General features: G+C 45.1%; 1 protein-coding gene across 5 annotated transcripts in view; it reads left to right on the top strand.

The window, feature by feature from the left end:
• TNR (tenascin R) overlaps positions 1-12,581 on the top strand; it is a 395,087-nt gene that overhangs the window by 314,314 nt on the left and 68,192 nt on the right. For 4 of the 5 annotated variants that reach the window (XM_036918087.2, XM_036918086.2, XM_057507894.1 and 1 more), the window contains 2 exons: positions 4,263-4,821; positions 7,267-7,743. In XM_036918087.2, the coding sequence (XP_036773982.2) occupies positions 4,326-4,821; positions 7,267-7,743 (973 nt within the window). In that variant the 5' untranslated portion in view covers positions 4,263-4,325. Of the gene's footprint in view, positions 1-4,262; positions 4,822-7,266; positions 7,744-12,581 lie in introns of those variants that run through there. The other variant, XM_036918089.2, reaches the window with a different exon arrangement.

The raw sequence follows: 12,581 nt of genomic DNA, 5'->3' as shown, positions 1-12,581 counted from the left end.
CAGTGCAAGTGGTGTGGCCTCACAGAAACCAAAGGGGGCTGGAAATGTGTCTGGGAAGTCAGACCAAAAATACCTGGCAAACAGGCACTGACAACTTCCCCACACCCTCTGTGCAGCTCTCCTGGCCACCCAGAGAGAGTACTTTGTATCATCCATCTCCAGCCCTCTGCAGGCATTTTCTGTATTTGTTGGCCCTGGTAGTTCTGTTGCATTATTATTATATTTACTTGTGTTTCCATCTCCACCATGACACTGAGTTTCTCAAGGACAGATCATAAGAAATGTCTGGTCTGTGATGCATTTGAGCATAGGAACCACATATTCACAGTCAAAGCCACAGTCCAGCTGGTGGTTTGCAAGGCCATATCTGATGTGGCCCCCACTACTTCTCTGACCTCATCTCCCCACCTCCTCTCCCTCATCTCCTTGGCCACTCAAACTCACCAGCCAGGCTCCTGCCTTAGGGCTCTTATATCTACTCTTTCCTGTACCTAGAATGTGCTTCCCTGCCATCTGCTTGGCTCATGGCCTTACTGCTTTCAAGTCTCTGCTCGACTGTCACCTTATCAGAGAAGCCTTCCCTCAGGGCTCCATAACATCAACTCCACCTCCCTGCCCCACATTGCCTTTGATTTTTCTCCACAGCAACTGCCACTTGCTGACACAAACACACACAAATGTATATTACATTGTTGTATATTAAATACCTTATAATATGCATTATATGATACTTTATATATGAGACAGGTTTCCCCTGCTATTCCAAAGTAGAGCATCTCCCCTGCTACGCTGAAATGGCATAAGGCACAGAAGCAATTACCATTATTTATGTGGGAAAAAAATAAGTATTCCCAGACCCAAAAAACAACTTCTCTTAGGCTTTTCTGATATATTAGGATACATCTTGCTACCGAATACACAAAATAGATCTAGATAAGGCACAGATGCTCACAGACACAGTGCAAAGCTGTAGCGTCTTGATGCTGAGATGCTCACTGTATTTCCCAGGGAAGGAGCTTGGCGGGACCATTCTCACTGTTGGGAGACACACTGCCTCTTGGGCTCGCTACAGAGCGAATGCTGAACACTATTTCAGCTTCTGCTCTTTTTTTTATGAAAGTGGAAATCCTCTTCAGATTTCTCTCAGTCAGCAAAAACAGGAATTAATGCAGGTCTTCTGTAGAAGCAAAGTGGTATAACACAAACTTTTGAAAAGTGGGGGATATCTGTACCTAATTATTTTGGGTATGTATTTATTGTTTCTCCTCCCTCTCCTGCCCACACATATACACACTTGAGTGTAAATTTCATGAATAAAGGAACCTGTACATATAAGTACTCAATAAATATTTGTCCAATACAGGAATAAAGGTCCCTCCTGAATCTTCACTTTTCTGGACCAAAATGCCAATTTCTCCCTCTCATATGAAAATGTTTTGAGCCCCTTCAACATCCTGGCCACCCAGAAGTGATCAATGACCAGTACAGTACAGAGCAAGACAGCCCTTACTTACCCTTCATTCTGTATTTCAGTTAATAAAGCCTAAGTTTAAATAAGAATTCAGAGGTTGGAAAAATCATGCTATGGGTTCACAGTAAATTTGGTTATTGACTAAGATCATGTTTTTCACACCAAGTAAGTTACACTTTTCTCTCCACATATACTTTTGTAGTTGTTGCTTTGGACCCAAGGGTGGGATGTAATGTTTTTGCCTCTTGATTTTCCTGTCACTTGTCTCCTTTTCTTACTTCCAACATCATTTATTCTTTCACTGATTAATTGTCAACTGCAAAAAAGCTCTATTAGGTGCTATGGGTGTTACATGGTAATCATAATTCCCAGAAGAAAAAATCTGTTAGCAGTATCAACATGAACCAGTCAAGTTATCTTTAGTTCAGTAGGAGAAGGCTCCTTAGCCTTAAAGAAAGCGTAAGTGCAAATGACTGACAGCAGAGCCACTCCTGGAAGCTTTCAATGGTAGAATGGCTGCAGGGGCCCTCCAGGGTGCAATGCCTAGGCTCCTGATGCGAAGGCAAGTAGTGCCTCAGACTGAGGGGCTTGGAAAGAGTGTACAGTTAGGGCAGTCTGGCTCAGTCATCCCCCTCCATTTATCCCCAAAGCTGATGTACCTTATGTGGACGTGACCAATGGGCTGCCACCTCCCACATCACTCCAAGAACCTCACCCTCTCTTTCAGGGCAGTCTTCCAAAGGGGAAGAACCAGGACAATTATTACACATACTGGCAAATCATACTGATTTGTTTTAGCTAATGCCAAGTACTAGGCAAGTACTATACCGATAATATTTCAACCATCACTACAAGTCCATGAGATATTGTTACTATCCCCACTGTATAGATGGAGAAACTGAGGCACAGAGCAGTTCAGTCATCTACCCACAGCTAGAAAGTGAAAGAGCCGGGTTTGAGTCCAGTCTGGCTCCAGAGTCCGTGATCTTCGCAGCTTTGCTCTGCACAGCTTCCTCCTCATACTGGAAACAGAGATAGATTATGGTCCAATATGCAATATACAGATTAAGTAATAAGACATGGTTTTTATACTAGTCACTAATACAGACTACTCCTAATAAAATCAAACCTCAGACATAATCTCATTGAACAGAAATTGAAGTAACTTGAGGGTAATGGAAGGAGAGTAAATGGGTTGGAGAATGACTCAACCTGTTGCTCACTGGACATTTACTCATTGATTCATCTGTTTATTCAGCCTCCCATTCATCTACCAACCCATTCAGTCAGCAGCCACATACTGAGCCCTTTGCTGTCCTAGGAACACATCGAGCATTGCAGATCAGACATGGTCTGACTTGAATCGACATAGCAGTCCAGGCGTGGAGAGGCAGACAGAGGAAACCCATGGTCGGGGGGTGCTCATGAGGAAGCACAGGATTAATTAGCCCTCACTGGGGACAAGAGAAGAGGGGACAGGAGGGAAAAATGGTGAGAGAAGAATGCTTCATGGGGGAAGAGCATTGGATCTGGCCCCAAGAAAAACCCTCTAATGTCAATATTCTTGGAAAGATCGTAGAACTAGCACAATTTCCATCAGAGACAACAGAAAATTGAACATGCTTTTCAAGAAAGACATTGGAGCATAGCAGTTGAGAACACAGGTTTTGGAGTCAGTTGGGTCAGCATACAAATCTTAACCTCTCTACCCAGCATTTCCTCCCTTATGAGATGGGAATAGTCAAAATACCCCATCATAGGTTCATCTGAGGGTCCCATAAGATCATGTCTGATCGACTATACTTCAATAAAAAATAAATAAATACCAAGAAGTGGGGGTGGGGGGAGATCACATACAAGATGCCTGGTGAACATCTGCTAAATGTTAGCTGTATCATTTGTTGCTTTCTTCTCAAACTCACAGACACTCTTACTTCATCCCTAGTCCTTAATCTTCTTAGTAGCTCTAACACTACCTTTAGAACCAGTATTTGTAAACCTCTTTTCTCTTTTCTTTTTTACACAGCGAATAAAAAACATAACTTCTGCAAAACTGATTTGCATTACACTAAATTCATCTTTCTCTGTGGTTCTTGGTGACTAGGTAACCAGCCAAGGAGCTAATTCATTATTTTAGCAATTTAAATAGGATCTCTGAAGAAGGGCACCCTGTGGTCACAAAGCACTGGGACTATACTAATGAGAAGATTAAAAGAAAGTTCGGCTCACACAGTCCCAGATAATCACAAATATACCCAAGGATTATTAACAACCACAATTACCTGGAATTATATTATCTGCCTGGTTGGTTATTCTGAAGTCAGTTTGTATGAAATAGATGAGCTCACAGGAGATAAGAAGTTATTTTGAAGTGGCTGGCAGGGCCCTTCATAAATAATATCTAAGGAAATATGTGTGTGGTGGTCTTCACCTAATTCTCACCCAGAAGTAAGGGGGAGCTCTGGGTTCTCCTGAGGAACAGATTATCCACAAACCCCCAGACCCACATCCTCGCATGTTGGTTGTTTGCCTACCGTGGGCAGACTCATCTATTCTAGACAAGCCTTTCAGGAAGTCAGAATGTCCTTCTGCAGAAGCCTCATTCATTTTCAGGGCTCCATCCCTCTAGAGAACAAAGCTCTGGGCTTTTATGTCCCTAGTAGTCAATTGTGTGCCTTCCCAACCTCTTCCAAGTCTTCAGCTGCTATTCTTGAGCTTTGCTGGACTGCGCACAGCTGTGGTGCCCAGGCCAGGTCTCAGAGGGCATCTCCTTCCTTGCTTCCTCTTGCAGGTTCCCACAACTCCATGCTGTGCGCTACAAACTGGTCTTGAACCCAGAGCCCTGGCTGAGAGGATGGGGGCAGACGGGGAAACGGTGGTCCTGAAGAACGTGCTCATAGGTGTCAACCTGATCCTTCTGGGCTCCATGCTCAAGCCCACTGAGTGCCAGCTGGAAGTCACCACGGAGAGGGCCCAGAGACAGACAGTGGAGGACAGGAGTGTGACCAAGTCCAACACATCCGACGATCAGCAGCCTATGCTCTTCCGCCACGTGTACAACATTAATGTGCCCCCGGACAGCCTCTGCTCCTCGGGGCTCGAGGCCTCCGCTGAGCAGGAGGTGAGCGCCGAAGACGAGGCGCTGGCAGAGTACCTGGGCCAGACCTCAGACCACGAGAGCCAGGTCACCTTCACCCACAGGATCAACCTCCCCAAAAAGGCCTGCCCCTGTGCCGGCTCGGCCCAGCTGCTGCAGGTGCTGCTGAGCCGGATTGAGATGCTGGAGAGGGAGGTGTCAGTGCTGCGGGACCAGTGCAACAGCCGCTGCTGCCAGGAGGGCGCTGCCACAGGTAGGGCTGGGGCGCTGGGGCGGCCTCAGGAGGGGAGGGCAAGGGCTGAGCAGAGAGCAGTGAATGGGAGCCAGCCGCCACTCCCAACGAAGTCCAGCTCCCCTTCGCGCGGAGGGAAGAACATGCCCTAGTCTGTAGCTCTCTGATAATATGTCTCAGATCTAAATGGGGTCCTTCCCGGGGGATTCAGTGCAGTCATTCTGTACACTGCTGAGCCGGTTTGAAATACATTAACTTGATTCAGGGGGAATGAGTCAGGTAACGGTTCAGCACAGCAACTTCTGTGGCAAGCGAGGAATTTGACGTATGTCTTTATTCATCTTTGGCTTTCACAGGCTGTTGAATTGATGTCTATCCATGTTAACCTGAGGGACTGGAGGATGCAGGTGCTCTGTTTGCTCAGCCCAGCCTTCCTCCCAACTGAGTCAATGATAGCCATCAAGGTCCCAGAGGATCTGTCCCCATCTTCTTTTAGCCCCGCCTCCTCCATGAACGCATGTGGGGGTGTGCATGCACGCACATGCACATTCACACACATGTGCTCATGCGCAGTCACAGAGCTTATTACACCCCCAAAAGGCTGAGTGTCCAGAAGATTTATGTCTAGCCTCACCCACCCCCTGACTAGAAACACATGAATCATGACCTTGACCTCTTTGGGAGAAGTCATCACATCTTCAGAGCCAGACATCGCGAGCTCAAATCCTGGCTCTGCTACGTACAAGCTTGTGACTTAAGCAAGTTATATAACCTGGGCCTTCATTTCCCTATACCAAATGATGATAGACAAGAACAACAAATAATTATTAAATATATAAGAGCTTTATTCAGATGCACCCCTGACTTCTAGTAAGCACCATATAAGTGATAACTATTATCAGCTGATCCCATGAGCAGAATTTGTGCCAGTCCCCTTTTGTGCCCAGTTTCTCTCACCTAAAAGGCACCTTAGATCCATGCCATTCATTCTTCAGTGAGAAGAGGAATTAGTCTATCTTGGGTTCAAGTTTTCACCTCTGTAGGGGCCCATATCTCAAGGCTTTCACAAGGAGGACAGCAGGAAGTAGCAGGAATGACATTTTAATAGGGCCTGGATGGCCCACATGTCCAGAGGGAGAGCGGACACATTCATCCTGTCACACAGCAAGATGAGGGTCAGTCTGCGAGTTAAGATATATCCATGGGTTTGCGCGTCTCTTTCTCCTCTTCATAAGCAAAATTGTAAATAAACAATCTGAAGGAGAGAAGAGAAAGCCCAGTTGTTTGGTTTCCTGTCCCTCAGTGAGACCTGCCTGGTCAGTTCACTATTTCAATGGATCTGGGAAATACAAAGAAGTCATAGGTGTCCATGGACATGGACTCTTTGCTGCCCAGGAAGCCGGGCATCTTCTACCAGCCTCCCACAGGCTTACTGGCAAACGTGGAAAAATCTACAAGCAAGGGTTATGTTATACAAAGTCAGTGCGGTATCCTGTCGAGCCATGGAGGCTGCATAAAGTAGCAGAATTAAACAAGGATATAACTTACTTAACTTCACATTTCCAGGGCCAAGTGCAGAGAAGTGTACCAAGCAGGTACTGGATTTGTGTTTGCTTAATAAGTTTATTTGATTCATTCTAGACAGATAAATTAACCACTATAATTATAGCGTGGCCAGGGCTAGGACAGAGATATGCACTGAATCCTAAAAAGATCACGGAAAACAGTAACTAAGTGAAACTGAAGTTCTGGAAAGCCTTTGAAGTGACCCTGGTGCTGAGTCGTGATGAATGAGCAGAGCTGGTTAGATGGCAGACAGGAGAGAGAGTAGGCTGGCTCTGTAGCTGCCATGACCTTGGCCTGATGGTAGACTCAGGGCGCAGCCTCCATGCCCAGGGCCCCTTCCATCCCCCCAGCCAGCACATGGATCTTTGTCGGGGGCTGTCTTTAGGCTGCAGGAGCCTCCTTGGCCTGTCTGAGGAGAGCATGGAGGAGCCTGAGCATTGGCAACCCCCAGGGACAGCCCTTAACCCACCGTGAGGTGGGACCTGCCCTGTGGCCTGAGCACCCTGAGGGCCTGAGCCTGTTATCCTCTCTGGGACTGTGGCTGGCTTGGGCTCTTCCCTCCCCAATCTTCCCCGCTCCCCTACCAGTTTCACCTGGAAGCACTTTCCAAAAAGTCACTTTCACCTGAATCTTTATCTAGGGATTCTGTTTCGAGGGAACCCAGGCTAGGACACACTGAAAATGAGCTCCTGAAGACAAGGGACCAGATTGCTCTCATCAGTGTCCCCAGGATTGTGCTAGGCACAGACAACCCATGTTTATGAAATTGATTAGGTACCAAACTAGGTTGAGTTTATCTCTCAGCAGCACAAATCTGACTGGAGAATGAGGAGAGGTCTCCACCCACCCCTCATGCACCATTTCCAAGCTGCCTTTTGACCTTCTCCTTGACTGTTCCAGGACAGCTGGACTATATCCCTCACTGCAGTGGCCATGGCAACTTTAGCCTCGAGTCCTGTGGCTGCATCTGTCACGAAGGCTGGTTTGGCAAGAACTGCTCAGAGCCCTACTGCCCCCTGGGCTGTTCCAGTCGGGGTGTGTGTGTGGACGGCCAGTGCATCTGTGACAGTGAATACAGCGGGGATGACTGCTCTGAACTCCGGTGCACCACAGACTGCAGCTCCCGGGGGCTCTGCGTGGACGGGGAGTGTGTCTGCGAAGAGGCCTACACGGGCGAGGACTGCAGTGAGCTGAGGTGCCCTGGGGACTGTTCAGGGAAGGGGCAATGTGCCAATGGTACCTGCCTCTGCCAGGAGGGCTACGTTGGTGAGGACTGCAGCCAGCAGCAGTGTCTGAATGCCTGCAGTGGGCGAGGACACTGCCAGGAGGGGCTCTGCCTCTGTGAAGAGGGCTACCAGGGCCCTGACTGCTCGGCAGGTAGGAAGGGGAGCTCCATGGGGCTTCTGGCAGGGGTGGTCCTCAAAGTAACTACCTGGAGGTGGGAAGGCAGATGAGAGGGAGGGTGGACTGTAGGCAAGATAATTACCAATTGGGTTGTCCTTGTTTTTGCTTTCCAAGAAAGCTCATTTTTTGAGTCAGTAACAACTGATGTGGCAGATTTAAGGGAGGAAAGGGTGGAAAGTAGGAAAGTTCAAGTTCAGACTGAAAGCTGGATCTTACCCCTGAATCTGGAACAAAGGCAAGGTAATAATGGTGACGGTATTCAACCGTCCCTGTGGAGGAGGAAAACAAAGAATCTGGCCATGGGACTTCCTTAGGCAGGCTGCTCTCTAACTCAGAGGGCTTCCAAGAGCTCTGCCTGCTCCACAATATCCCCCATGCCGATGACATGTCCTTTTACAATGGCACTGCATGAGATGACAATTGGTCCGTGATCACCAGGCTAACCAAGCACTTGGCTTGTTTTAGAGCCTACATACTACAAGGGGTTATTCATTCATGAAGTAATCGAGTGTACATGGAAAAAAGTATTTATAGGCAAGGAACTAAATGTAAACAGAAATAAAGTCCTGAAGGTATCAAGCAACAGCTCACATCCTAACAATTAGTACACAACATTAAAGGCTGACTCACTTTGTTCCAGATGACGTACCTCAACTTGGAAACAACCCCATATGTAGTCTACCCTGCAGAAACCAACACAAAGGTGATATCTTAAAAATGAAGATCTAAATCCAGCAGTGGGAAAAATACCAATATTTCATCAGAGATGTTTTTTGTCATTTTGGGGCTTTTTTTTTTGTTTTCTTTTTGCCTAAAATCAGGTTATTTTCATCATCTCACTGTTATTGCTCATCCTCTTCTGACTGAATCAGTGACTCTTGTTGATATATTTGTTTGTGTTTTAAATGGTACAGATGGATTGATCTCAACCTTTTCCATTTATGGTTCAGTCTGTAACCTTGGGCTCATAGTGGCCATTGGGAAGATTTAAAATGTTTAAAAAATAACAAACAAACATTTTTAAACCTTCTGATGGGTTTATTCCAGGAATTTTCTGATCTGCTTTCTGATCATGTAGAGAGAAATCGTGGGAGGCCAGTTTTGCCAACCTTTTGCTTTCAGCACCATCATTGACTTCATCTAGACAGCAGACCAGTCAGACAAGGTTCCTGCACCCCTGACTTCAACTCGACTTCTTTTAAAAGATCAGTAACAATAACAACAGCAAAGATAACCCTGCCTAGAAAAAAAAAATTCATATTCCTTCATTCCTTTTCATATGCAATTTAGCCTGCTAATTTTGTTTACTGGATTGAAATATCATTCTAAAAATATAAATATTTTGTATACTAATTGTTCCAAAGGAAAATTCAAGCAAAAGTGAAGTGTCCCCTGACTCTAGTGTCACTAGGAGTTGTTAGGAGGCTGAAACATGGTCCTGGTTCCCACCCGCAGGACAAGGTTCCCTGAGGCCTCTTCAGAGGATGCAATGGATCCGTTTGGGCCATTGCTATATATGGCTATCCTGTGGTCCACATGATTAATAGAATTGACCTTTGTTGGGCTATCCATGCCTGTCATGTTCTTGACCCTGCTTTCCTACAAGGATGGGCCCATTTGCAAACAGAATCTTGATCTGATCCAGGGTCTAAGCCAAACTGGAGAGAAACCCTCCCTGTCACTCAGGGAGGACTCGGCATCTACCAGCATAACTACAACTGAGTTGAGGTCCCAGTGATGAGCACATTTTACCTCCAATAACCTCTATAAATTACTTCCCAGGTTCTCAAAGCATGTGAAGAAGGATAGTTGCATAATCTCCATCTGTTTCTATAGCAACCCTGGAGCCACCACTCATGGCAGGAGATGCTGCCCCCAGTGCCTCCCTTTTAAACCAAATGCCACAGGTTTCTTCCAGAGAAGTATCTAGGTCATTATCTAAAGTGCTACTTTGCTTTTCTTTGTGAAAAGGTTATAGGAGAAGGGACTATTCATGCACTGACAGACATTTCCGGCCAGGTACACATGCACAGTGTTACTGCCCCCCTCACCAAGAAGATCAAGGAGAGTAAGGAAGGTGAAAACATAGAAAATAAAGAATATACCACCTTGTAGGTCATTCTTTTCTCTTTGGGAAGGACATGACAAATAGCTGTCCACTGTGGATTTCATTCTGAGGTTCCCAAGGCTGCTAGAGCTTGAATACAATTGAATAGTGTTAACAAGGTCACTATATTTGACTCCTGTCCTTGATCTTTGCTCAGAGTGTGCCATGGGACAAAATCTCAACCTTTCTGTTGCTGTTCTCTGGCCATGTTAAGAAAATGGAACAAAACATTCAGGAATATGAGCACTTAAAAAAGGCCTTAGAAGGAAGCTACTCTGAGCATCCATTTCACAAATTAATAAGCAGCAGTTCAGAGAGATAGAAAGATCTTTCCAGAGCTCATTAATGGCAGAGCAAGAACGAGGACCCTGGTCTCCTACCAACTTCTAGCACTCTTTAATCCTCTCCAGGATGATAAGTAGAGAGGAATTGAAAAATAAAATTTTAAAGGCACACGGAGAAAGAAGTAGTCTTTTGATATGAAAGCTTAGCCCTGTCAAATGACAAAAAAATTAAATGTAGATTTTGGAAGTGGGGTAGAGGAGCACATTAAGCCATTTGTCCACATCTGCCCCCAGAGAAGGAGGTTAATGTGGGGTCTGGCCAGTGAGCTGGCCCAAACTCCCTGTGAGTCAGCAAGATGAAAGAACCACCCGAGCAGGGACTTGAAACAACCCAGAAAGCTGTTCCCTGGACTTCAGTCAGACCTGTGGAGATTCATCAGTGTCACCCTCTGCCTTTGCCAGCACTGCAGCCAGCCCGGCCTTTGGCACCTGAAATCACTCGCTCTTTGGAGCAAGACACTTCGTGGAACTAATGCCAACTGCTCTTACCACATATGTGCAAAACTGATGCCAGATCTAAAAAATAAACAGCATGGCATCTTTGCAGATAAGCACCCCCAATTCCTCAAGCCACAGTCTATTCTTTTTAACTGTCTGCTCTCTCCCAAGGTTCAAAGTTGGAACCCCAAAGAAAGTGTATTAAGAATACTTTGCATCCACCCTAAATTCACTGACACAAGACATATGGCTCTTGAATAGTTGGGTTTATAGTTGAATATCATTTAATTTTTTAAGAATTACTGACACCCGAGGTGGTGCACAGCAGCTGCTAAGTCACAGGTCAAGCTGGCAATGGTCTTGGTCCCTTCCATCGAGCCACTGCTTCCAAGAGTACATCGTCCGTGAACAGCACTACGGCGGCCTGCTCATCAAAAGCGAAGGCAGTGTTTACAACCAGGCTCAGGTCTCAAGGCAAAAAACTTGTCTTAAGTTGCCAAGATAAAAAATCCTTCTACACCTCTTTTTTACTTTCAAGTCCCCAAATGCTCTGCTTCGGCCCTTCCCTGCTGTCATTATTAGTTTTGTTCTCTGAGAGAAGGAACTAAAAAGGAATACATTGACTTGTCCCAAATGCCCTAAGAATACTTGATGACTTGAAATTTGAAATGGCCATTTCTTGTCACTGTGACAGGAGAAGTCCCACAAAGGCAACATGGAATCAAGTGTGTTGAATCACAAGAGGCAGGCCCTATGGAATCCTTTTCCGAAAAAAGACTTCTTGCTTCTGGGAGAAGCACCAGTCTGGAATTCATATCCTAAAAGATAGTCTGAATTATTCTCTAGTATAGTTTACTTTTGAGGGCTATGTACAAATGAAAGAAGGTATCTGGTGGATACCATAGCCTTTCCTACACATTGTAGGGGGAAAAAACAGTACAGAAGTTCTTTCTAAGGGCGGAAGGTTTGGGTTTGAGAATCCATTCTGCTCTGACTTAACTCCCTCACTTTTGGCAAGTCTCTTAACCTGGTGTCAGTTTCTCCATTTTTATAATTATATATAAATCCCATGTACATTTTTGTATATAATATAAATTAAATATACCCAATCTACCTCGTATGGCTGCTATTAGAAGATTTTTAAAATTCTACTTAGAAGGTATGCCTGAACATGTTTTATAGACTGAAATGCTATATAAATGTGAAGTAGGATTGTTTACTGGCTGAGAGGATCTAGAGTCATTCTACCTGGGTCCAAATCCTAGCTTCTGTGTTTGCTTGACTGTGTGAACTGGTTTCCTCATCTATAAATTAGGAGTAATGATGGTACTACCTATCCCATAGAGTCTGTGAGTAGATGAAATGAGGTAATCCATGTAAGAGTGTTTAGCATTGTGTCTGGTGCAAAGTAAATGATCAATATAATCATGCAAAGTACTGACAGATTCTGTATATCAGTTCTTCTTCCCCTGGTCCTATAGTATTTCTATATGCATTATACAAACTGTCCCAAAGATCTTAGTGCAGTTCAAGGCTTTACTATGTCAGAATTAGAAATGATATAAGCTTCTAAATTATAATTTGAAAGCTTGATTATTTAAATTTCATTTACATTTATTTACTTTTATAAATTTAAAACAATACATTTTAAATTTTTTGTTTCAGTGACATTTGTCATCTTCAATCAGAGGAGACTCTGCTATCTAGACTGTTTTAGACAATGAATAGTTTTGGGCAAAAGCAATCAAAGCCAATGCCCAACGTTGTAAATTCATGTTCCTCATTTCCATCCTGTGAATCTGGGATCAGTTAAAGGGCTCCTCATTTCTGCCTCTGCCAAGGCCTTGAAGGCTCACGTGGGAGCCCAGCAGAAGGGCAGGCACTCTCCACTCACATGGTCCTGCAAATAGCAGCTGGCTCAG

The sequence above is a fragment of the Manis pentadactyla genome, chromosome 9 (genome assembly GCF_030020395.1).
Source record: "Manis pentadactyla isolate mManPen7 chromosome 9, mManPen7.hap1, whole genome shotgun sequence".
NCBI lineage: Eukaryota > Metazoa > Chordata > Mammalia > Pholidota > Manidae > Manis > Manis pentadactyla.
The sequence above is the reverse complement of the archived record's forward strand: the minus strand, read 5'-3'. Positions and strand labels throughout refer to the sequence as shown.